Source organism: Tamandua tetradactyla, chromosome 2 (genome assembly GCF_023851605.1).
Source record: "Tamandua tetradactyla isolate mTamTet1 chromosome 2, mTamTet1.pri, whole genome shotgun sequence".
Lineage (NCBI taxonomy): Eukaryota > Metazoa > Chordata > Mammalia > Pilosa > Myrmecophagidae > Tamandua > Tamandua tetradactyla.
This window is the reverse complement of record NC_135328.1, coordinates 218,626,826-218,650,676: the sequence shown is the minus strand read 5'-3', so window position 1 is coordinate 218,650,676 and position 23,851 is coordinate 218,626,826. Positions and strand designations below refer to the sequence as shown.

The following is a 23,851-nucleotide window of genomic DNA, read 5'->3' as shown; positions in this document are numbered from 1 at the left end:
TTTAAAGTTTAATGGCCCATGGTGCCTCCCATAGGAGGATGAAGTGCAGGGAGCCTTGCATAAGCACATAAAATTACAAAGGTTTTATAATGTGTAATTAATGCAGAACTTTCTATGAATTTTCTCTGAGTTGACCTGTTTCCTTTTGATTTCATAGCAAGCTTAACCTTATTTTTACCATTAAATTAAAATTTTGGATTCTCAAAAGCAGTCATTTTTTAAGCTTTTCAAGTTTTTATACTGCTTATAGAAATATGACTGGGTATTATAATTCAATTGGTTTTGTAGTTCATGGACCAAGAAAGGATTTAGTATGCTAAAACTCTCTTAAGTTCATCCCTATAAAATATTTCTATATGATGTAGTAAATTTTTTAGACTTTATTTCTCTACCCAGTATTTTCCTACAATCTTTTCCTTTAGAAGAAATGAGTTAATCAGGTAAAAAGTGTTTGAGAGGATTTTATTGTGATCATAGAAAATATTAAAAATTTTTTTTATGTTATTCATGTTGAAAAATAGATTATTCTAAACAAACTTTTAGTAAGTAATTGGAGACTACATTGCTGTGTTTCACTTTTAATGTTAACTAGTATCTGTATGCCTCTAAAAGGTTGTTTAATTGTAAGGCATTTTAAGTTATTGATTGATAGTAAATTTTATAGGCATTTGTGTCTGGGAGAGAATTAGAGTTCATCTAATTCTCTTTGATTTGGAAAAGCTGAAAATATTAAGTAACTTACCCAAGGTCACACAATTAGAAAGTAGCAGAACTGGGCCAGAATCCTGGACTCTTGACTCTGAGTTCAGTATTTTTGTTTTGCCGTAATACATACCTGAATAAGTCTTTGAATTGTGACTTAATGGTGCAAATTCAGTTTTTAATGATTTTGTATCTTGTTCCTCAGTACCCAGTTATGCATTATATCCTTTGGATGTTGGGGCTTCCATTTAACATTAGAAAAACTTGGAGTGGGTAATTTGAAGCTTTGATCTAAATGTGCCAAAGTGGTAAGAAATTTTGGGTCAGGCAAAGGGAATCTGTTGTAGGAGTAAAATAATAAATGAATGTTTAGTGTTCTGTAAAGGAAATTATCTCTTCTAGAAAGCATCAGGTAGATTGATTATGAGGTAGTCAGTTATACCATCTGGTCTGAAAATAATTTTTTTCTAACTCATTTTGAAATTACATTTTGACAAAATACATTAATTATGTAGTTATGTATATGTAAATAAAGTTAATTAAAATGATATATTAGATTTAAGCTCGAAAGGCCAGCTTCTGTATTGCTTGGGTAATTAACTACAAATTTAAATCCCTTATATTTATAAGATTTGTGGTTTGCTTTTGAAAGGATAACTTTCATTTCTATCCCAAGGGATGAAGTAGTATTAGTTATGAATAAAACCTAATCTTATATATTATAATTCTTTTTACTTTTAAGAATAAGACATTTTAAACTGGTTAATACAGATTTATGGGTTTTGTGAGGTTAAATTAATTTGCAATTTTGGTGTGCTTCATGGAAACATGGGGAAATAACCTTTAAAAGTAGCATTCTGGTTGTGGGCAGCTGCTGGGATATTCCCTGTGCACTCGCTTGTCATGAAGCAAAAGCTCCATCTTATTTTAGAAACTCCTGACCAGATTTCTGCTGCCATCTATCTGAAAAATGTGTAAATGAGAATTATTAACCAGGAGGAATAAATGGGGCCTTCTTATACTCTGGTTTGCACAATGACTAAACTGAACTGCTGTTTCTGACTTTGCCAGTAGACTTAAAAGGAGGTTTTCTCTACTATTTTCTCTGAATGTATTGTTTTCTTCTTTATAGATGATCATGGAAACAGCAATAGTAGTCATGTAAAAATCTTTTTACCGAAAAAGCTGCTTGAATGTCTGCCGAAATGTTCAAGTTTACCAAAAGAGAGGCACCGCTGGAACACTAACGAGGTAGATAAATTTCTATTTCTAAGAGTATAATTTTTTTTAAGGGCAAACTCAGGTTGTTTTGCATAGTATTGCTTTATATTAGCTTTAAATTCAGAGTAGTGATCTAGGAAATTGTATTTGAGAAGAGTATTTAATCCTGATTTGACAAACCATTATATTTCTTGAACTGTCTCTGATCTACTTGGCTTGTGTTGAAAAATATAAAATGTGCACGCTGACTTACTAAGGTAGCAGCATGAGTTTCCATATGTGTGTTTTCTTGCTTTTGAATGTCCCAGGTGTGGTTAACTCTGTCTGCATCTCAGTTAAGCATTAGTTCTTAGGTTTTCGTGAATTAATAAAGAAACATCCCCAGTGTTCCACAGACAATGCAGTGTCTTGACAAGGTGAAGTTTCTCTACAATTGGGAAAACAGCATGGCCCCTCTGATGAAGACAGTTTGCTTGAACAATTAAGTGTTTTACCTTAGTGACAGGGATTAGTATTAAGAACGAAGGCTGTATAGTACATTGTGTATTTGACATTCAATTAGAAAGTAGAGCAATGAAGCAGAATGAATTAAAGTTTGACTTCTTGGGTAAATTTTATTCTGAGAATCTTAATATTAGGTATGGCTTGCCTTGTCATCCTTTTTATTGAAATCTCAATATTTTAATTTAGGGGGATACCAATTTAGTGGTGATAAGAATTGGAAGTGTGTCCATCATTTTGGCAGTTCTTTTAATTCAGATGGCTGGGGTTATTGGTTTTCCAACTTTGGTTTACACCAATTTGTGTTTCTGGTTCAACACAATTTATTTCTAAGTTAATTGTAGCACCTTATAAAAAAGGATACTATATTTATTATATTATTAAAAGAAGCCTACCCTTCATAATTCTACTCAGTTTTGTTAAAAGCCTGTGAAGACAGTATTGCTTCCTATGTACCTTGTTTTTAAAGAAGATTATTTTGCTTTAACTTCTTGACTTAGAATACTTTTCCTTTGTGTTGTAAGAGGCTACCTGGATAAAAGTCTTTTTACTCATCATAGTAGAACCTCATTGATTTGTTACCTTGTCTCAGCTGAGTTTAAATTTCTTTTAAGGTGTACATATTTTGATTATTTGCATATATTATTTTTTTCTCCTCAGGCAGAATATTTTTGTTCTGACAAGCATTAGCTAGTTAAGATGTCTTTTAACAAATTATTTATTAACTATTTTAAGCATTTTAGAAAATCAAAAAGTAAATATGCTAAAAATCATATTTGGTTCATTACTCTAGCAGCAAAATAGTATAATTTGGAAGCTATTCAATAGATCACAACTAGGTCATAAATTATTTAAAAACACACCATGTTTCTTAGTATTCCCTGTAACACAGATTTGATACCGTTTTAGTATACATTAATTTCAGTTCATTTACAAATGCATTTTTTCAGTGTTATATTTTACATGACATTGGCAAGTTTATTTTAATTATATGATTTGAAATTGTATTTGAAACCAGGAATTGCTTAATGAATGAAAGTGGTCATAGAGAGTCTTCATTTGACAATCTTACTAAGTAGTTGTCTGCCTTACAGAGGACCAGAGAGCCCCAGGGAGAAAAGCCCATTGAACCACACTTTCTTCAGGTGCTGATAATCTTGTTGGTAGATAAATTTAGATAATCTACCCTTCAACTTTCATGTATTTAATTCACTTAATTGTTTGATGTAACTGGGTATTGGCATTTTGACATGTTCTTCAGCTGTCCGTCCATCATGCTGACGTTGAAACCTTGAAGAAGGTGTTCACTGGAGTTTTCCTCCCTGGGGCTCTCGGGTCCTCTGTAAGGCAGACAACACATTTCCCCAAGACGGTCCATGAAATCCCTTGACTTGCTCATAAAGTAAAGTTTAGTCTTCCTGCCATGAGGAGCCTGTTTTCCTTGTAGAGTTGGGCCAGATTGCTGTGCCTCCAGTTGAGGACCAGGTGAAGTGGTTGACTTGACCTTAGCTGTGTTGCGCAAAACTCACACTTCTTTAGAGCACACTCACAGGACGCACACTGTGGGAGTGAGAGCAGTCGCGAGGACGGCACATCCGCGGCTCCCATCGCACTCACCGCGGGCGCGTGTTCTCGGGGCAGGGAGGCGCGTGCTCGCGGGGCAGGGGGGTGCCTAGTTGTCTGCGCGTGCTCGCGGGGCAGGGAGCCGCGTGCTCGCGGGGCAGGGGGGTGCCTAGTTGTCTGCGCGTGCTCGCGGGGCAGGGAGGCGCGTGGTCGCGGGGCAGGGGGGTGCCTAGTTGTCTGCGCGTGCTCGCGGGGCAGGGAGGCGCGTGCTCGCGGGGCAGGGGGGTGCCTAGTTGTCTGCGCGACTTCAGCCGTCATCTCTCTCGCCGTCTCTCTGGTCATCTCTCTCGCCGTCTCTCTCGTCATCTCTTTCGTCGTCTCTCTCGCCGTCTCTCTGGTCATCTCTCTCGCCATCTCTCACGCCATCTCTGTCATCTCTCATCATCTCTCTCGCTATCTCTCTTCATCTCTGTCATCTCTCGTCATCTCTGTCATCTCTCGCCATCTCTCTTGTCATCTCTGTCATCTCTCTCGCCATCTCTCCATCTCTCTGTCGTCTCTCTCTCCATCATCTCTCCGTCATCTCTCTCGCCATCTCTCTCACCTGCTCTTTCTCGCTCTGTGGAGTGTGCACGTGCGAATTCCTGGCTGTAACAAGACTCCTCTGTACTTTTGAGGAATTCTTTGACTCAATCCTGTGTTTAAATATCTGTGATTTGAGAAAACCCTACTTTTATTCTCTGTGTGTGTGTATATGTGTATGTGTGTGTGGGAATTTCTCTATTAAGGGAGAGTGAGGGAGATTGTGCCCCTCCAAATGCTGCCATTTTTGAATGCCTATCATTTAATTATATAATATATATATAAAATATATATTATATAATCTATTTTATGTATTTATTTACCTCTAAGCCTCATTACTACAAGAGGGTAGCATTTCCACTTACAGATGGGGATGCATAAATAGAAAGTGGTTAAATAATTTTGCCAAGATGCACGCTTGGTAGGGCCATTGTCTCTCTCAGCTTAAGTTCTTCTGTGTTGCTTTTTAATTCTTAGTAGCTCTCATTCTATTATGTGTAGTCTAAAGGTCTTTAATTCTAAACCACATGGTATTCTCAGCAAATCCATTTTGTGAATCAGTTTTTGGCTAAAAAATGTTAGTATAGGACTAGTATTGTGGATTCATATGCAAATATTTGCTGAAGGTGAAAATCACCAAAAGGAAGACGATTAGAAGATAAGAGGGATCTTAGGGCCTGGTTAAGCTTCTTTTAACCTTTTGTAACCTGTTGTAAAATCTCCTGCCCTTCTTGAATGTCATTTGCAATTGCAAAGTAAATGTTCTATTAAAAAATAAATCAATTTTAGACTCTGCTTTCTCAGCCAGAAATACCTTTTGCCAGGTTCTAAAGATGAAAAGGGTGGTGATGATGACAAATACTAATGGAGGTGACACTTACTGAGTATTTGTTGTATGTTAGGCGCTACTGAATCCTTTCCATGAATAAACACATTTGATCTTTAACCTATGGGGTAGGTTGTTTGAGTATCCGCATAACATAGAGGAGGAAGTTGGAGCCCTGGAGATGTGAAATGCTGTGTGAGAGCCACCCAGCGGGAGCGGAGGTCTCCGGGGTCCAGCCTGCAGCAGCCTGATCCAAGGCCCATTTCCTCCTCAGCCCCTCGCCTGGCTTCTTACTCTTCTGTCTCAAAGAACAATTTCAAAGTCATTTTTCCAAGCTCTTGCAGGTAATTTAGTGACTCTAATCCTTCTCAAAATATCATACTATATATTTTTTAAAAATAGAATTGTTGACTTCTTTATTCACTTGCCTTTTCAAATGTGTGTAACCTTACCAGGTTTTTTGCTTACTGATTTTTTTTTTTCAAGTAGCAGACAGTCATTTCTTAGAGCAATATTTTGATTCTTAATAGTGAATACCAAAAAGGACCTTATGAGCTCTGGAAAATGAAGAAAAATATTAATAGTAGAAATTTTGAAACAATGATAACCATTGTGCTTAACTCAAAGTTAGACCTGATTTTTATTTCTAGCACAGGGTAGAAAGCATTTATTAAACAGAACACATTTGTTAAAGAACCAACTCTTATTTCATAATCAGTTTGGTATTCACATCTTCATTAGGTGAACTATTATAAGGTTTCTGCATTTTAAGTTAATATTTTTGAGGCCCACAGCCAAAAATAATTATGCTAATGTAACTTTCTGATTGCACAAATGAGTACTTTATAATTACGCATATTAGTACTCTGTATATGTTGTCCAGACTGAAATTTCTTTTGTTTAGTCATTAATTAGCTTTAGCTGTTTGACTTAAAATATAACTACTGCATTCCCCAGTCTCTGAATCTAGATTTCAGATGGCATTCTTCCAAACTCACACAGCACCATGAACCTATTATAATGAAATGTTCTCCCCAAATATGTTCAAATCACTTGTGTGTGCCACTATTTTTGAACTATTAATATTCCTTCTTTTGTTTGTTTTTTCTCTAATACAAAGTTCCTCTTGAATAAGCACACAAGCTAGAATCTAGATTTGTAGTGATTATAAAGGAAGTTGCAGCAAATGTTTTTATAGTAGGTGGTAGCTTCAGAGAATTTCATCTTAAATGCATTTTTTTCTTAAGTGGTAGAAAGCAGTGGAGATACTGGGTGGTGGTGGTGGGGGGGAGACCACACCTGAGTATGGTGTTGTTTAGAGGGAGAATTACCCTTTTAAATCCTGAGTACCTTTTTCCCTTCAGCTTAGTACGTTAAGGTAAGAAAAACAGATTTTAAGGCTGTGAGAATTATTAAATTATATATTTCATTTCATTTATTTTATTTGAACAAAAGGAAGCTACTTTACTTTTTATTTCTTTAATTAGTTTTATTGTCTAGGCACATGTTCTTGAGTGTGTTTTGTATTTTTAATTTTTTTCCTTGTATAACTTATAAAGTCATAGATTTAGGACTGTAATTTTTTCAGTGGTTAGTTTTGCTAATATATGCAGATTATTTTTGAGCTATAGACCCACATTTTGGGAAATCATTTAGGACTCTTGGAATTTCCATATGTGAGCCAAAAAGCATTAGTACTCTAATTATAAAGGGGAAGGAGCTGTTTCTGCTTTGATGCCTTGGAAAGTTAGTAACTCGTGTACATAGGCTTGGCTTTGCTCACCCTTTAGCGGTGTGAATAGTCTGAATGGCCCCAGCTGATTCTCTGAGTCCAGGCAGGGTTTCTCTGGTTACATTGGAAATATGCAAAAGCAGAGATGAGCAGGAACACAGAGAGCTGAATTTGCATGACTCCATCTGATTTTTGAAAACAGTATTTCATACTTACTTTCAAATTAAATATGGTGATAATTTTTTAGCAGTTGGGTTAAATACAATTTGTCTCTTCAACTTATTTAATAGTATGAAGTGAGGTAAATGAATACCGAAGTCCAGCTAAAGACAAATCTGTTTCTCAGGAGCCTGTGTTAAGTATCAGTTTAGCATAGGTAGTTGCAGACGTAGGTTGGATGTATTGAAATGATGGGAGCCGTATCCTTCCACGTCCATAAGGGAGCAAGTGGAGCAATACCCACACAGGGACAGATTGGTCCCGAGGAAGGGTGGGAGATAGAGTTCTCACCTGCAGAGCAGTGTTGACAAAATTTGAATACGATTTAACCCAACATGGTGGGTTAAAAACCATAGTGAGTGAAAAACCCTCAACGATTTTTATTATAATATTACTTCAGAATACTTAGAAGAATATCTGGCCCATAATTGGTCTGCAGTACATACTTGTTGAATAAATAGAATATGTAAAACACAAAGCTCAGTATAAATTTCTTACTCTTGGCGTTCTTATGCAAGTAGAAAACTCAATTAGATATATACCTTACATAAAAATAAACTACAAAGCTAATAAAATTCATATTAACAAGATTAGTTAAATGCAGTTGATGATGTTTTGCCAAAATGGAATTGTCTCTTGCAACATGATTCGATTGCTGATTGTTCTGAAGCAGGTTCCTTTGGATTTGGAAGGTGGTGCTAGCATGTGGCCCTCCCCTGCGGTGCTGGCCAGAAGCCATGGTCCTCTCGGCAAGCACAGTGCCTTAGGTCTTGGCACAGGCAGACCATTTGATCTGAAGTTCACTTGGCTTTTTTTCTCCTTAGCCCCCAAACAATTTAAATAATACAACGTGCCAAGGTGATTGTAAACACAAATTTGAGCAAGTAGATTGCATGTTAGAATATATTTGGCTTCATTTTTACATTTTTAGATTATAAATTAAATGAAGTTGCGGAATTAACATTTTCTTGGTGAACCCATGGTGAACCCATGGACCCCTGATGATAATTGCACAGAGCCCACATTGAGAAACACTGATATCTTAGAAAGGGTACTGGCCATTAGAAGCAGGTTCTAGCCTTGGTTTTGCCACTAATAGCTGAGTCTTGGGTAAGACACTTAACTATCTTGGTCTTTGCTGGGTCTTAGATGTTTGTGTTAGGTGACCTTTAAAGATTTGTCTTAAATCTGATTCACCAGTTTTGGAGGCTAGATTATCACCATGGCTTTCAGAGTTGTAGGGGGTGGGGGGTTGGGGGCAGATCCTTCCAGATAGGTTTGGGTCTAGCTTGGGAGTTTAATTTTCTGTTAGCCATGCTTTTATTTATTTTGACTTACCTATTTATTTTTAAATAATTTATTTCTCATCATGGTAACATATAACAAAAAATCATTTTAACTATTTAAGTGGATAATGCTTTGACATTAAGTACATTGACAATACTATGTACTTTTTTTTTCATTTTTTTATTAATTAAAAAAAGAATTAACAAAACAATTAGAAATCATTCCATTCTACATGTACAATCAGTAATTCTTAATAACATCACATAGTTGCATATTCATCATTTCTTAGTACATTTGCATCGATTAAGAAAAAGAAATAAGAAGACAACAGAATAAGAATTAAAACAATAATAGAAAGAAAAACAAAAAATAAAAAACCTATACCTCACATGCAGCTTCATTCAGTGTTTTAACATAATTGCATTACAATTGGGTAGTATTGTGCTGTCCATTTCTGAGTTTTTATATCCAGTCCCGTTGTACAGTCTGTATCCCTTCAGCTCCAATTACCCCTTCTCTTTTTTTTTTTTTTAATTTTCACCACTATTTCCAGATTATTTTCATCTTCCCAAATCAAAGCTCACACTTATTTAGCAATAATTTCCTATTGCCCTTTACCCGCACCCTGGTAACCACTATTCTGTTTTCTGTTTCTGTGAATTTGCTTATTCTGTTTCATATAAGAAAAATCATACAAAATTAGTCCTTTTATGTCTGGCTTATTTTATTCAACACGATGTCTTCAGGTTTTACCTATGTTGTAGCATGTATCAGCACTTCACTTCTTTTTAGTGTTGAATAATATTGTCTGTATGGAGAGCCACATTTTGTTTATCCAATCTGTTGGGTTGCTTCCACTTATTGTGAATAATGCTGTAATGAACATTGGTAGACAAACATCTGCTTGAGTCCCTGCTTTGAGTTATTTTGGGTATATCCCTAGCAGTGGGATTGCTCGTTCATATGGTAACTATACTTAACTTTCTGAGGAATTGCTAAACCATTTTCCACAGCGGCTGTACCATTTTACATTCCCACCAACAATGTATGAAGACTTTTCTGCATTCTGGCCAACACTTGTTATTTTCAGTTTTTTGTTTGTTTTTTTTAACGGTAGCCATCCTAGTGGGTGTGAAGTTGTGTCTCATTGTAGTTTTCATTTGCATTTCTCTAATGGCTAATGATGTTGAGCATGTTTTCATATACTTGTTGGCCATTTAAATATCTTCTTTGGAGAAAAATGTATTCAAATCCTTGACCCAGTTTTTAATTGGGTTGTTTATTTTTATTTTTAAAGTGTACATGCCATTGGTTTTTGTGGTATATTCACTGAGTTGTGCACTCATCACATCACTGTTTAATTCCTGAATATTTTCTTCATTACCCCAACAGCTTGGAAATTTTTTTATCCCTTCAAAACTTGGTGGAGTCAGTCAGTGCATTCAAGGGAACAGCATCTTTTCAGGGGTCTTGAGGTTCTTCTTTGGTGTCTTCTCCAAGCTTATACACCTAACTCAAACTGGAGTTGAAATTTGGACAGATAGTCCTTTTGCTCAGGTCTTAATTGATTAAACTGTTTGGAGACTTTGACTGGTGGCATATTTCCAGAAAGGCCAGCCGGGATGGGAAGGGGAGAGTACACGGAAAGGTTGGCTTTCTTTAGCTTAGTGGGCTTCATGCGGATGTGGGTGTCAGAATCACCTGGAGAACTGGCTTGTCAAAGCACCAGTTGCTGGGCTCCTAGTGGGGTCTTCGGAATTTGCATTTTTAACAAGTTTCCAGGTGGGAACCACTTAGATGAAGAATCGCAACTTTCTTGAAGCGTATTCAGTTCTAATTAACTTCACTTGACTTTAGCCTCAGCTTTGCTGTCTCCATATTGCTCAGGTATATTCTGATGTCGTTTGGCTAGATGGGAGATGAGCTTCCTACAGTCTTATTCTGGTTTCTCTCGTCTAGTAAGTGCCTAGAAGTCACAGAATGCAAAGATATATATCTGTATATAGATATAGATGCAGATATAGGTATGTGTATGTATTTCTCTGAAGGATTTGTTTATGTCTTGGTATATAATAAATCCTTTTGAGTATGGGTGCTGATAGTGGGGTGTGAGGTGGAATTTTCTAAAATGTTAGATATCTTTTGAGGAAGTGGCTTGAAGGGCCCTCTTTTTACCCTTTTTCCATTTGGCCCACATAACTGAAAACAGCTGAACTCTAAGGCTGACTGTATGTCATAATCTACCTCCTTTCCTGCCCATATCCCTACCTACCTCCCAGTCTTTTTGAATAGCTACCCACCTAATGATTCTAAATGATAAATTCTGTTATGAGGGTAGTTAGGAAGTTCAGCTGAAGGTTTTCAAAGAAATTCCTAAAAATATAATCCAAAGTTTTTAGTGTCAGTGCTTCAGAAAGCTGTGGGAAAAAATGAGCCCTCCCCCGAACACAAAAATCCTTTCTAGATGGATGAGAAGCCACAGATGGGCCAGAGTGAATGTGATGATATAGAACTGTGTGTTGGGAGAGTGTCTTCTCTAAGGAAGAATATTGTGGGTAGGATATGTAGATTTCATGAGATTTTCTGATAAGCTTTTGTGGTATTTTGTTCACTGTTTTAAGGAGAGATGTAGAGTTGAAACAAATATAAAATTTTAAAGCATCTAGAGTTTGATTTGGGGAGAACTGAGGAAGCTGGGTGAACCATCAGTAGCGGGGAACTGACCGGGGTGGGTGGGTGTGGGGGTGGGGATGGGGGGTTGGGGAGGGTGGACGTGTGTGTGCATGTGTCCAGGTGGGGCTTCTGTGGTGGAATCTAGTTGAGATTCTGAGGAAACCTTCATTTTAGTCTGATTTCACAGGAATATATGGATAAAAAAGGTTCCCAAGTGCAAGAAACAAAGAAGCTGAAAAATTTAAATTTGATGAGATGACTAGAAAATAAAGCCACCTCCAACTTAACGTAGTGAGAAACCAATGAGCGCAGGAATTGGGAAGTGGAAAATGCCTAGAACAGGTAATACTTAAACCCAGGCCAACCCTTTTGAAAAACGAAAGGCTATCATTCTGTGTGTGGCTTATACTGAGAAGTGGTTCCTTTTAAGTAGATAAATTTGATAGCACTGCAGGAAAGGCGGGAGAATCCAAACATAGCAGGTCAAGGATAAGATTTTGAGAGAACAGGCCCTCCCTCCAATGCCTGGTGTGGGAGAGAGGAAGTAGTTTGGAAGAGCTGGCCAGCAGAGGGTTTTTCCCATTGGAAAATGGGATTCTTACTTAGAAGATGCTGCAATTTACTTAGAAAATGTGTTTTAGAAAGAGGAGGAAGAACACTGAAATTTATTTACCTTTTTAAAAATTAAGGAATCAAAAGAAAGTGAAAATACTATTTGCTTCCAGTTTCTGAGGAAGGATACGTTATAGTTTGAAATTAATTTATAAAGCTGAGCTCATTTCCCATCTTTCCTGACACATTTTTAAACTGTATAGTAGCAGACCCCTATTTCCTGGTATTGGACAGTCGTTAATGTGTATGTTAAAGTTTTATTTTATTCTTGCACAGTTGAACAAAATTTAGACTTTTAAACTCTTAAGGATTAAGAAGCATTTTTGTTAAATTCCTTGATGATTATTATACAGATTTCTTATATTTAAGCATTTTCCAGTAATTTTTGACAACCCATTTCTCAAGTAATTCAGAGAATCTGCTGTGGTGATTATGTGTTTTTTTATTTCATAATGAGGATAATGAGACATAAGTGATTTGTAACTATCTCATCATCTAATGCACTGTGATTTATCTATTTTTTTTAGCTTGCTTAATTGTATAGTATAATATATATACAAAGCAAAGAAATAAAAAAGTAATAGTTTTCAAAGTACTCTTCAACAAGTAGTTACAGGACAGATCCCAGAATTTATACCATATGATCCTCTCAGATTTTTCCTTCTAGCTGCTCCAGAATATAGGAGGCTAGAGGGCTTAAATATTTTTTATCATCACAATAAACTTTTTTTCCTTCTTTTTTTTTGTGAAAAATAATGTATGTACAAAAAAGGTATAAATTTCAAAGCCCAGCACCACAATTAGCTGTAGAATATATTTCAGAGTTTGACACGAGTTACAATTTCACAATTTAAGTTTTTTACTTCCAGCTGCTCTAAAGTACTGGAGACTAAAAGAGATATCAGTTTAATGATTCAGCATTCATATTCATTTGTTAAATCCTGTCTTCTCTGTATAACTCCTTTGATCTTTCCATACCTCTCATTGGGGTTGTTTGGGCTATGGCCATTCTAAATTTTTTATATTGGAAGCGTCTGTAACTAATATAGGGTAGGGAGATGGAACTATCTGATGTTCTGAAGAGGCTGGGCTAGGTTTCAGGACTTATCTGGACCAAGGACCTATCTGGAGGTTGTGGGTTTCTGATAAGTTACTCTAGTGCCTGGAACCTTTGTGGGATCTTATACACTGCCCTTGATGTTCTTTAGGATTGGCTGGAATTGTCCTGGTTGGGGGTTGGCAGGTTATGATAGGTAGCAAGGTCTAACTGAAGTTTACATAAGGGCAGCCTTTGGAGTAGCCTCTTAACTCTATTTGAACTCTCTCAGCCACTGATGTTTTCTTAATTACACTTCTTTTCCCCCCTTTTGGTCAGGATGGAATTGTTGATCCCATGGTACCAGGTCTGGATTCATCCCTGGGAGTCATCTCCATGTTGCCAGGGAAACTTGCAACCCTGGATGTCATGTCCCACATAGAGGGGAGGGCAATGATTTCTCTTGCAGAGTTGGGCTTCTAGTGAGGCCACAGCATCTGAGCAACAACAGAGGTCCTCCAGAAGTATCTCTTAGGTGTGCCTATAGGTAGTCTAAGGTTTTCCACTACCTACATAAGCTTCACAAGAATAAGCCTCATGATCAAGGGCATGACCTATTGATTTGGGTGTCCCTAAAGTTTGGCACAGTATCGGAATTCCCTGATGGTAAGGTTTAATAGTTCCGTAGTCTCTCATCCCTCAAGATACTTTGCTGATACTTTCTAATTATCTGCTTAATATACTCTAGGATGTATCCAGGCATTACAATAATCTATACAGGATTAAAGGACCTTTTTCTTATTGTGTGCGCCCTCTGTTTCAGTTGTTCAAATGAGCTATACAGATAGGTTGAATTAGATTATGCACTACTGAAAATTTCAGTTCCAGACCAAATAAACCTTTCTTCCAATGGTCTCAAAGAGTATGTGTGGTTCTAAAATACAGACACTGTCTTCCTTACTTCTGTGTTCTGAATTACTTTAAACCCAATCCATTTGGCTTCGTTCTTATCTCTAAATATAAGGTTATATATATAAAACAGTCTCTCAAAATCCAGAAATAATAATCACCACTCCGGACTTAATGTGTCTGCTCTAAAAGCTTGCAGTCTAGGCCCTTGTTTTCTTATACATATTTTCTAAAGGTGACTATACCATTGTTTTTCTTTTGTTTCTGGCTTATTTTGCCTCACGGGGAATGTCCTATATGTTCATTCACTTTGTTGCATGCCTCACGACTTTGTTTCTTTTTGTAGCAGCACTATCTTCCTTCCTAAGTATACACCATGGTTGGCCAATCTCTTTCTTTGTCAGTGCATCCTTCAGCCACCTGCATTCATTGGACACCATGTAGAGGGCCCAAATGTCTATCAACATTCTCAATTTTAGATAATTTCATTGTTCCCAAGAGAAAGATTGGTGTTAGTTCTTTTTGGAATGTTTGATAAAATTCCCCTGTGAAGCCATCTGACCATGGGCTTTTCTTTGTGGAAAGATTTTTGATGACTGATTGAATCTCTTTACTTGTGATTGGTTTGTTGAGACCTTCTATTTCTTCCTGAGACAGTGTAGCTTGTTTGTGTGTCTCCAGGAGTTTGTCCATTTCATCTAAGTTTTCTGGTTTTTTGGCATATAGTTGTTCATAGTATCCTCTTATGATTTCTTTTGTTTCTTCAGGCTCTGTGATAATGCACCCCTTCTCATTTCTTACTTTGTTTATTTGTATCCTCTCTCTTTTTTTCTTTGTCAGTCTTGCTAGAGGCCTATCAATTTTATTGATTTTCTCAAAGAACCAACTTTTGGTTTTGATTCTTTCTTTTGTTCATTTGTTCTCCCATTCATTTATCTCTGCTTTAATCTTTGTTATTTCTCTTCTCCTATTTGCTTTGGGGTTAATTTACTGTTCTTTCTCAAGTTCCTCCAGGTATGCTGTTAAGTCCTCGATTTTTGCTCTTTCTTTTTTTTTAATATAGGCATTTAGGGCATAAAATTTCCCTCTGAGCACAGCTTTTGCCATATCCCATAAGTTCTGATAAGTTGTATTCTCGTTTTCATTCATCTACAGATAGCTACTGATTTCTCTAGTAATTTCTTCTTTGACCCACTGGTTGTTTAAGAGTATGTTATTTAATATTTATGTGTTTGTGAATGTTCTCATTTTTTGGTGGTTATTGAGATCCAGCTTCATCCCACTGTGATCAGAGAAAGTGCTTTGAATAATTTCAGTGTTTTTAAATTTATAAAGACCTGTTTTGTGCCCCAGGGTATGATCTATCCTGGAGAATGTTCCATGAGCACTAGAGAAGAATGTATATCCTTGTGTTTTGGAGTACAGTGACCTATATATGTCGTGTAGGTCTAGTTCATTTATCAAGTTATTTAACTTCTCTGTTTCCTTGTTGATCTTCTGTCTGGTTGTTCTGTCTATAGAGGAGAGTGGTGTATTGAAGTCTGTTACTATTATTGTTGAAACGTCTATCACTCCCTTCATTTTGCCATCAATGTCTATCTCGTGTGCTTTGGAGCTCCTTGATTGGGAACATAAACATTTATGATTGTTATGTCTTCCTGGTGAATTGACCCTTTAATTACTATATAGTGTCCTTCCTTGTCTCTTATGATGTCTTTACATTTAAAGTCTATTTTGTCCAATATTATTATAGCTACTCCTGCTTTCTTTTTTCTTTCTGCATGGGCAGGCACCGGGAATCGAACCCGGGTGTCCGGCATGGCAGGTGAGAACTCTGCCTGCTGAGCCACCATGGTCTGCCCACCTGCTTTCTTTTGGTTACAACTTGTGTGGAAAGTCTTTTTCCATCCTTTCACTTTTGATCTATTTGTGTCCTTGTGTTTAACATGAGTCTCTTGTAAACAGCATATAGCTGGGTATGTTTTTTTTTCCATTCTGTCAGTCTGTATCTTTTAATTGGTAAGTTTAGTCCGTTAACATTCACAGTTATTACTGAAAAGATGTTTCTTGAATCTACCATCTTTTTAATTTTATTTGTCAGGTCTATATATTCTTTTCCCTCTTTCTCTTTGTATTATTCCAATTACCCTTAGTGGTACTCTTCAATTCTTTGGCCTCCTCCTGACCTCCTTCTCCGGTCTTTCTTTTGTTTTTCAGATGGCAGAACTCCTTTTAGTATTTCATGTAGACCTGGTCTCTTGTTGACAAATTCTTTCAGAACTTCTTTATCTGTGAAAGCTTTAATCTCTCTCTCAGTTTTGAAGGACAGTTTTGCTGGGTACAGAATTCTTGGCTGGAAGTCTTTCTCTTTCAGGATCTTGGATATATCATACCACTGCTTTTTCCCCTCCAGGGTGCTAGTTGAGTAGTCTGAACTCAGTCTTATTTGGTTTCCCTTGTATGTAGTAGATTATTTTTCTCTTGCTGCTTTCAGGATTTTCTGTTTCTTTTCTACATTTGACAGACTGATTAGTATGTGCCTTGGGGAAGGCCTATCTGGATTTATTCTGTTCGGAGTTCATTGGGCTTCTTTGACTTGTTTATTTATGTCCTTTATGAGGGTTGGGAAGTTTTCACCCGTTATATCCTCAGCTACTCTTCCTAGCCCTTTATTCCTCTTCTCCTTCTGGGACATCAGTGATTCTTATATTTGTGTGCTTTGTTTTGTCTGTCGTTTCCCTGAGATCCAGTTGAATTTTTTTCCATCTTTTTTGCCATTTGCTGTTTTGAGTCTTCAAAATTGGTTTTCCTGTCCTCTCTATCACGTATTCTTCCTTCTGTCTCTTGAAATCTGGTGTTGGGTGCCTCTAGTATGTTTTTTATTTGGTCTTCGGAGTCTTTAATCTCTGTGATTTTGCTGTTTTTCTATTTATTCTTTCAAATTCCTCTTTATGCTCTTCTACCGTCTTCTTGTTCTCCTTTATGTCATTTGCTATCCCGCTTATTTTACTAAGTAGAGTTGTAGGAACATCTTTGATTAGTTGTTTCAATGTCTGTGTCACCTCTCGTGTTTTACTTTGGTCACTAGGCAGGGCTATATCTGTCTGCATTGTGATATGCTTAGTGATGTTCTCCTGTCTTTGTGACATGTAAATATCTTGATTGATTTACTTTGGGAGTTGATTTCTTTCAGTAGTCTAAAGCCTTGTGTTTGCGGGATGGTTGTACAGCAGGGAGCAGGGTACAGGGTAGGCCATTCAGTGTGGTGATTGTTTCAGGGCAGGTATAGTGCAGGTTAGGGATGTTACACTGATGCTTGTGAATTTGGGCACCCAGCAGCCAGGGAGGATGTAGCTGTGCAGGTGCACTGGTCTCGGGGGTCTTAACCCTGGTCTGTGCTGGTCTAAAGCATGGGGTCTTTTGTGCGCATGCGTAGAGCTGTGGCAGCAGGTCAGTGTTATACCTTTGTGGATTGGGGGCAGATGTGATCTGGCTGCTCAAGTCAGCACTTTCTCAGAGCTAGGAAGTGTGGCTGAGGGCTGGGTGCATGCATGGTTCTAGGACTGCTATAAAGTGCGGCTCTCATAGCTAAATGATGTGATTGGGGATCCATGTGCATGTGTGGGCCTAGGAGTGCTGGAAATTGATGCATAGAGCTCGGGGTGGGGGTGGGGGGATGAATGAGGCCGTGCGATACTATGGGCAGGGTGACAGGTTATCTGGGTATTGAGGTTTGTGCCCCACAGCCTTTATGTGCTGGCAGCAGCCTGCAGGGAACAGGGAGGGGAAGGTGGTGATCGGAAGGGGTGCAGGAGAGGTGGGTTGGGCTGCACCTGGTGCGGGGTGTGGGGCGGGCACGTGCACTGGGGGCTGGTGGGGTGGGGGTGCCTGGAGTATGGGGAATGGAAGCGGGTGATGGGGTTTGGGTGAGTGGGGTGTGGGGTGAGTCATCGGTCACAGGGCTGTGCTGGTGAGGGTAGCGTGCCTAAGAAACGCAGCCTAGCTTACTTCCTAGTCTTCGGTTCATGTCCGTCCGTGTACTCCCACACACTCTGTGCCTCAGTGCCAGATACCTGCTTTCTGCCTCTCAGTTCCTTGGCCTCTGCAACCAGGCCTGCCCGATGTGGCGCAGAAGGCTCTCCCAGGTCAGCTGCACTCCCAGATCGCCATCTCAGTCGCCCTCCTGTCTCTTCTCTGACTTTTCCGTAGACGAGGGCTAATCTCGAGCTATTCTATTTGGTATCTTCTCAGAAGTCTGATTTATCTATTTTTATTGTGTGTTGTTTGAATGCCCCTGCTAGACTGTAAGTTTGGAGGGCCTGGGGTTTTGATGTGTTCTGTTCACTGAGGGATTCCAGGAGCTTAGAATAGTACCTGGCACATAGTAGGTGCTCAGTGAATATTCACTGAATGAATAAATGGAAGGAAGATCAACCAGTACATATAGTTTAGGCTCGCTGCTTAAGTGGGCTTGCTAGTGCTTTGTCTTAGTAACAATCATTGGTAGCACCAGACAAATGCATGGGAGCTCCCCCTGAAAAACCTGTGATGTGGAGGAGAGGAGCAAGATGTCTGCTCCTTGCATGAAGGAGATTCCCCTAAAACATGAAGGAAAGGATTGAGTCAGTATACTCAGTTCTTCATCTCAACTCAGCCATCAGTTAAGATCCTCCTTTCCAAGGAATGAATGAGGGAATGAGGTAGGAAGACAAGAGTGTCCTCTGTGGAAGGAGCTCTTGCCATATGGAAACATGAAGTCTGGGATAAAGAGGGTTCTCTCTCTCACCCACCAATTTACATAGTGCAGCAGAAATAGTAAAGTGGCCCAAATCACCCAAATCTTACCATCAGAAATACATGGTTGGTATAGTTATATATATATATATCACATTTTCTGTGCCTGTGTGAGCATATATTTTATTTATTAACCTAGAATAAGTTTTCCATAAGTGCAGTTTTGTTACCTGGTTTTTCTCTTAATATGTTGTATGTATCTTAGACCTTATTGACAGTGATCACAGTTACATGTTTATTGATTATGTATTGATATTCATTGTATTTCATGCCAACATCAGTGCATTTACCAGTGTTTGTAAAGACCTAATATGTGCCAGACACAGATTGGGGATACTGAGGGTACCAGACAGACAGGAGTCTTTCTCATGGAGCTTACAGCTTGAAGAGAAAGACACATCATATATGAATAAGCAAGTAGATAAGAATTTCAGAGAGTTCTAAGAATAGAACAGGATACTGAGGTGTGAACACTTTAGATGGATTGGTTAGGAAAGGCTTTTCTTAGGGAGGTAACATTTGAGCTGAGATCAACATGATAAAAGAGCCAGCTGCTTGAGGATCTCTATGCAGAGGGAACAGCATGTACAAAGGCCCTGAGGCAAGAATGCCTTTGGTTTGTTATGGGATGGGGTAGGGGGACCGTGTAGCTGGAGCAGAGAACAGCTGGAAGATGAGGTAAGTGTGCAGCAGGGTCTAGATCTTGGAGTGCCTTATTAGGCAGAAAGACTTAGGATTTTATTTTAAGGACAACAGGGAGCCATGACATGATATGTGATTTTTATTTGTAAAAAACCTCTCTGGCTTCTCTGGAGATCACGGGAAGCAGGGAGACCAATTAGAGACTATCACAGTCATTGGTGGTTTTGGTAAGAGATGATGGTAGCAGTGGAGAGGGAGAGAAGTGGTATATATTTTGGAGGTGGAGATATCAGGGCTGATGGGATTCAATGTAGGGAGTAAGGGAAAGAAGAGATCAAGAATGATTCCTAGTTTGTGGCTACTAGGTCGGTGTAGTGACTACATGACTAAGACAAGGAAGATGAGGGGGGAGAGTATAGAGTGGATCAAGAGTGCTCTTTTGGGGCATGTTAATTTGAGATGTCTTGTAGACACCGAAGTGGAAATGTCCAGGAGGCAGCTTGTCTAAAATTCTAGAGAGAGGGAGGTCCAGTGTGGAGCTAGTAATTGGAGAGCAGTCAGTACAGAGATGGCATTTAAAGGCACGGGACCAGGTGAGAGCAGTTTAGGAGAAGGTAAATGGAGAAGGAAGTGACTAGGCCCCAAGCGGAACAGGAGGAGCCAGCAGAGGCTGCAGGGGACCAATGAAGTAGGGTTCCCCAGGCCAGTGCCAGATGGAAGCTGTGAGAAACATGTATTTCATGGAGGGTGCATTAGTTTTCTGCTGTAACAAATGACCACAAACTTAGTAGCTTCTATTTTGTTGAGAGATTTTTGATTATTGATTCAGTCTCTTGTTATTGGTCTGTTGAGATATCCTCTTCCACTTCTAAGGACCCTTATGATTACCTTGGATCCACCTGAATAATCCAGAATACTCTCCTTATTTGAAAGTGAGGTGGTAAGCAACCTTCATCCACCTTTGCTTTATCAGGTCACACAGACACAGGTTCTGGAGGTTGAGATGTCTTCAGTGGCCTCTGGTATGCCAGCCCCAGATGGTATAGTCAAATGCTACTGAGAAGCTGAGTGAAATGAGGATGGAGGAATCACTTTTGGATTTGGAAACTTGGAGGTTCTTAGTAAGCTTGATGAGCACTTTTTACTAACAATCAGTAGACTGTTGGGAGCAGAAGCCTGATTGGAGTGGATTGAAGGGTGAATTAGGTAGAGGAAGTAGAGATTCCAAGAGTTGATTTTTTTTTTAAACTTTTTTTATTGTATAATATAACCTATATACAAAGCAAAGAAAGGAAAAAGCAATAGTTTTCAAAGCACTCTTCAACAAGTACTTACAGTACAGATCCCAGATTTGGTCATGGGCTACCATATCATCATCTCAAATTTTTCCTTCTAGGTGCTCCAAAACATAGGAGACTGGAAGCAATAAATATATATATATATATATATATATTTATCATCACGAGTGACCTTTTTTTTTTCTTTTTTTGTGAAAAATAACATGTACAAAAAAGCAATAAATTTCAAAGCATAGCACAACAATTAGTTGTGGAACAGATATCACAGTTTGGTATGGGTTACAATTCCACAATTTTAGGTTTTTACTTCTAGCTGCTCCAAGATACTGGAGATGAAAAGAAATATCAATTCAATGATTCAGCAATCATATTTGTTTGTTAAACACTATCTTCTCTGTATAACTCCACCATCACCTTTCATCTTTCTATCCCACGCTTTAGGGTATTTGGGTTCATGTTGAAAGGGGCTGTCAATAATATGGGGTAGGGAGATGGAACTAGTTGATGCTCTAGAGAGGCGAGACCCTCTAGGTTTCAGAAAGGAATTGATTTTTGATTGGAGTTTTGCTGTGAAGGAAAGTCAATTGTGGCAAGAGTTACAAAGGAAAAGAACAGAATAAAGCTAAAGAGAGTGAAGTGGAAGACCTAATGTACAGTGGAGGTTAAGGAAAGGCCTCTCTAAGGGAGCAGTGGGAGAACAGTGTCTGTTGGAATAGTTTTAAAGAAACAAAGGACCTAGAGTGAAACCTAGAGATGTCTCTGAGATGGAGATGTCTAAAGAAAGAATTAATTTGATTATTTTAAACTAAGAATTAGAATGTATTGATGACACTCTTCATTGAGTGGTGGACTCCTTGACAGCAGCCACCTCAGGACCTGAAACCCTGCCTATAAGATGGTGCTCATTATTCCATGGGTTGCTGGCTGGATCCTTAAAGTCGGTTGGGGAGCCTGGAATCAACTGTGGTCTGGCCATAACTCAGGCCACATGGAAAGTGTGCCTTATATGCACCAACACCACAGTCCTTGTCTATCCTTTGCCTGTTCACAGCTGCTTGTTCTGGACTTCTCTTCTCCCTCCTGCCCATTAAGCTGTAGTCTGCCTGGATTTCTTTGTTTACTTCATTATGCTTTAATGACATTCATTTCCTTAATATTTATTGAGCACTAGGTTCTGGGTGATACAGGGGTAAGCCAAGGATCCCTGTCCTTGTGGAGCTTATGTTCTCTTGAAGACAGCTCATTATTACTAGTTCATACAAGGGTTCATTTCTCAGGAGGTACGGCATTGTATTTATGCATTTATTCTCTCATAGGGCTCTTGGATAACCAAATCAGTTTGCTGTTGGACCTTTTATTCATCTCACTCTTACTCTTTGGGGAACTTTCTGCTCACCCGCTACTACCCACAGTTATCCCCTAACTTCACCAGCTAATGAGCTAATTACTAGGCATGCCCTTCCTAGAGAGGATGTCCCTGAACCTTGATCTCCAGTAGTTCATTTTTTCGTTATTTCTTTTCTTCTCCAGCCTAAATTCAGAGTTCACCATTCTTAAGTGCTCTTATGAATCCCCTCAACCTTCTGGCCTCCATTTCCTTTTGTCATACCCAGCTGTACAAATACCAATCCCAAGTGAGCCCTCTTTTGTGGCTTTTCTGTTTCTGCATCCATGCAGCTCAGTGTATTGCTGAGGTTTGTTGCCTGTGTTCATAATTAAATAAATGCTACATTTTAAATGGAGGTTAGTGAAATAATGCTGTAATTCTTTTCTCATCAAGTTTCATGGACCCCTTCTTCTATCTTCACAATTTAATTCTTCTGTTTCTCTTCGTTATTGTCTGCTCTTACCACTCAGCTGAACGCTCCTAAGTGACTTCCTTGCTTCTACTTTGGACCCCTGCAGTTCATTATTCACACAGTAGCAAGAGTTGGTTTTTTAAAATATTAAAATGTGAATCAAATCATGTTATTCCCCAGCTTTAAACTTGTTCTTCTATTGTTTTCTGGATATAAATTCAAACACATTCTCATGGTTGAGAAATCTGTGTTTAGTTTGGCCCCTGCCTACCTCTCTAGCCTCATTTCTGGTGCTGCTTTCTCACATTTGCTGTGCCTCATCTGTGCTTTCTTCTAGATTTTCGAATGTGCCTTGCTTTTTCACCTCAGGACCCTTGAATGTGCTGTTTCCATCTTTTGTTACCATTGTATTCTGTTATTATGCATAAAAATATTACCACCAACTTAGTGGTTGTAAACAACACACATTTATTATCTGACAGTTTCTGTAGGTCAGCAGTCCAGACACATTTTAATTGGGTCCTCTGCTTGGTCTTACAAGGCTCTAGTTAGTTAAGGTGTTGACTGGGGCTGTGTTCTCATCTGAAGGCTTGACTGGGGAAGGACCCGCTTCCTGGATAATGTGGTTGTTGGTAGAGTTCCATTTCTTGGGAACACGTGAACTGAGGACCTCAGTTTCCTGCTAATTGTTACTTGGGCTGTTGCAACATGGCTGCTTGCTTCCTCAAAGTTAACAGGGTTAGAGAGAGCTAACATGGTTACAGTCTTATGTAATGTGATCACACTCATCCCATTACTGTGCCATACTGATGTCAACAGGATGTGTGTTCTAAAGACATGAGCTTGTAGTTTGGCACTATGTGTTTCACAGTTTGAATACTAGTGTTTTGGGGTTGAAATTTTCAAACCTTTCTCTTTTTTTTAATAGCAGTTGAACCCTTTTTTCAAACATAATCTTAACAGGGATCCTAAAGGTATAAAACAGACAAAGTGGAGGTGCTGTGATCAAAACCGGGGAGTGGGGCAGAACTCTTGCCTGCTTGGACTTTTTGCCTCCTCCTGAGGTAGCTGTCACAATGAACCCTTGGACCCCTGGGTGTAATGTAACAGGTTAGGACATTATTTATAGAGTACAAGCAAAACTGTACATGAGGAAACTGATACTCAGAGAAATAGTGTAGACTCATTCATTCCCTCAGTCAGTGGCTCTCAAATGGGTAGTATTGAGTATTTAGAGATGAGTGGGCACTTTTTGGGTGTCATAGTGAGTTTGGGAAGGAAGGGTGTGCTGTCATACTGTACAAAATGGCAAAAATGGCCTCATTGAGAAACTTGGAAAAACCAATCCCTGCTCCCACTTCCAGGTCCACTGCTCTTTCTTTATATTGGTGGTTTCAGTGCTGGTTATATATTAGATTTACCTGGGCAGGTTCTGTAAGATATCAGTGCTGGGCC

General features: G+C 38.7%; 1 protein-coding gene across 14 annotated transcripts in view; it reads left to right on the top strand.

Moving 5' to 3' along the window:
* Nucleotides 1-23,851, top strand: part of CAMTA1 (calmodulin binding transcription activator 1) — a 964,086-nt gene that overhangs the window by 32,453 nt on the left and 907,782 nt on the right. For all 14 annotated transcript variants that reach the window (XR_013171305.1, XR_013171304.1, XM_077151442.1 and 11 more), the window contains one exon: nt 1,835-1,953. Coding sequence is in view for 12 of the 14 variants with exons in the window: in XM_077151442.1 (XP_077007557.1) it covers nt 1,835-1,953 (119 nt within the window). In the remaining 2 variants the exon portion in view is untranslated. The remainder of the gene's footprint in view (nt 1-1,834; nt 1,954-23,851) is intronic.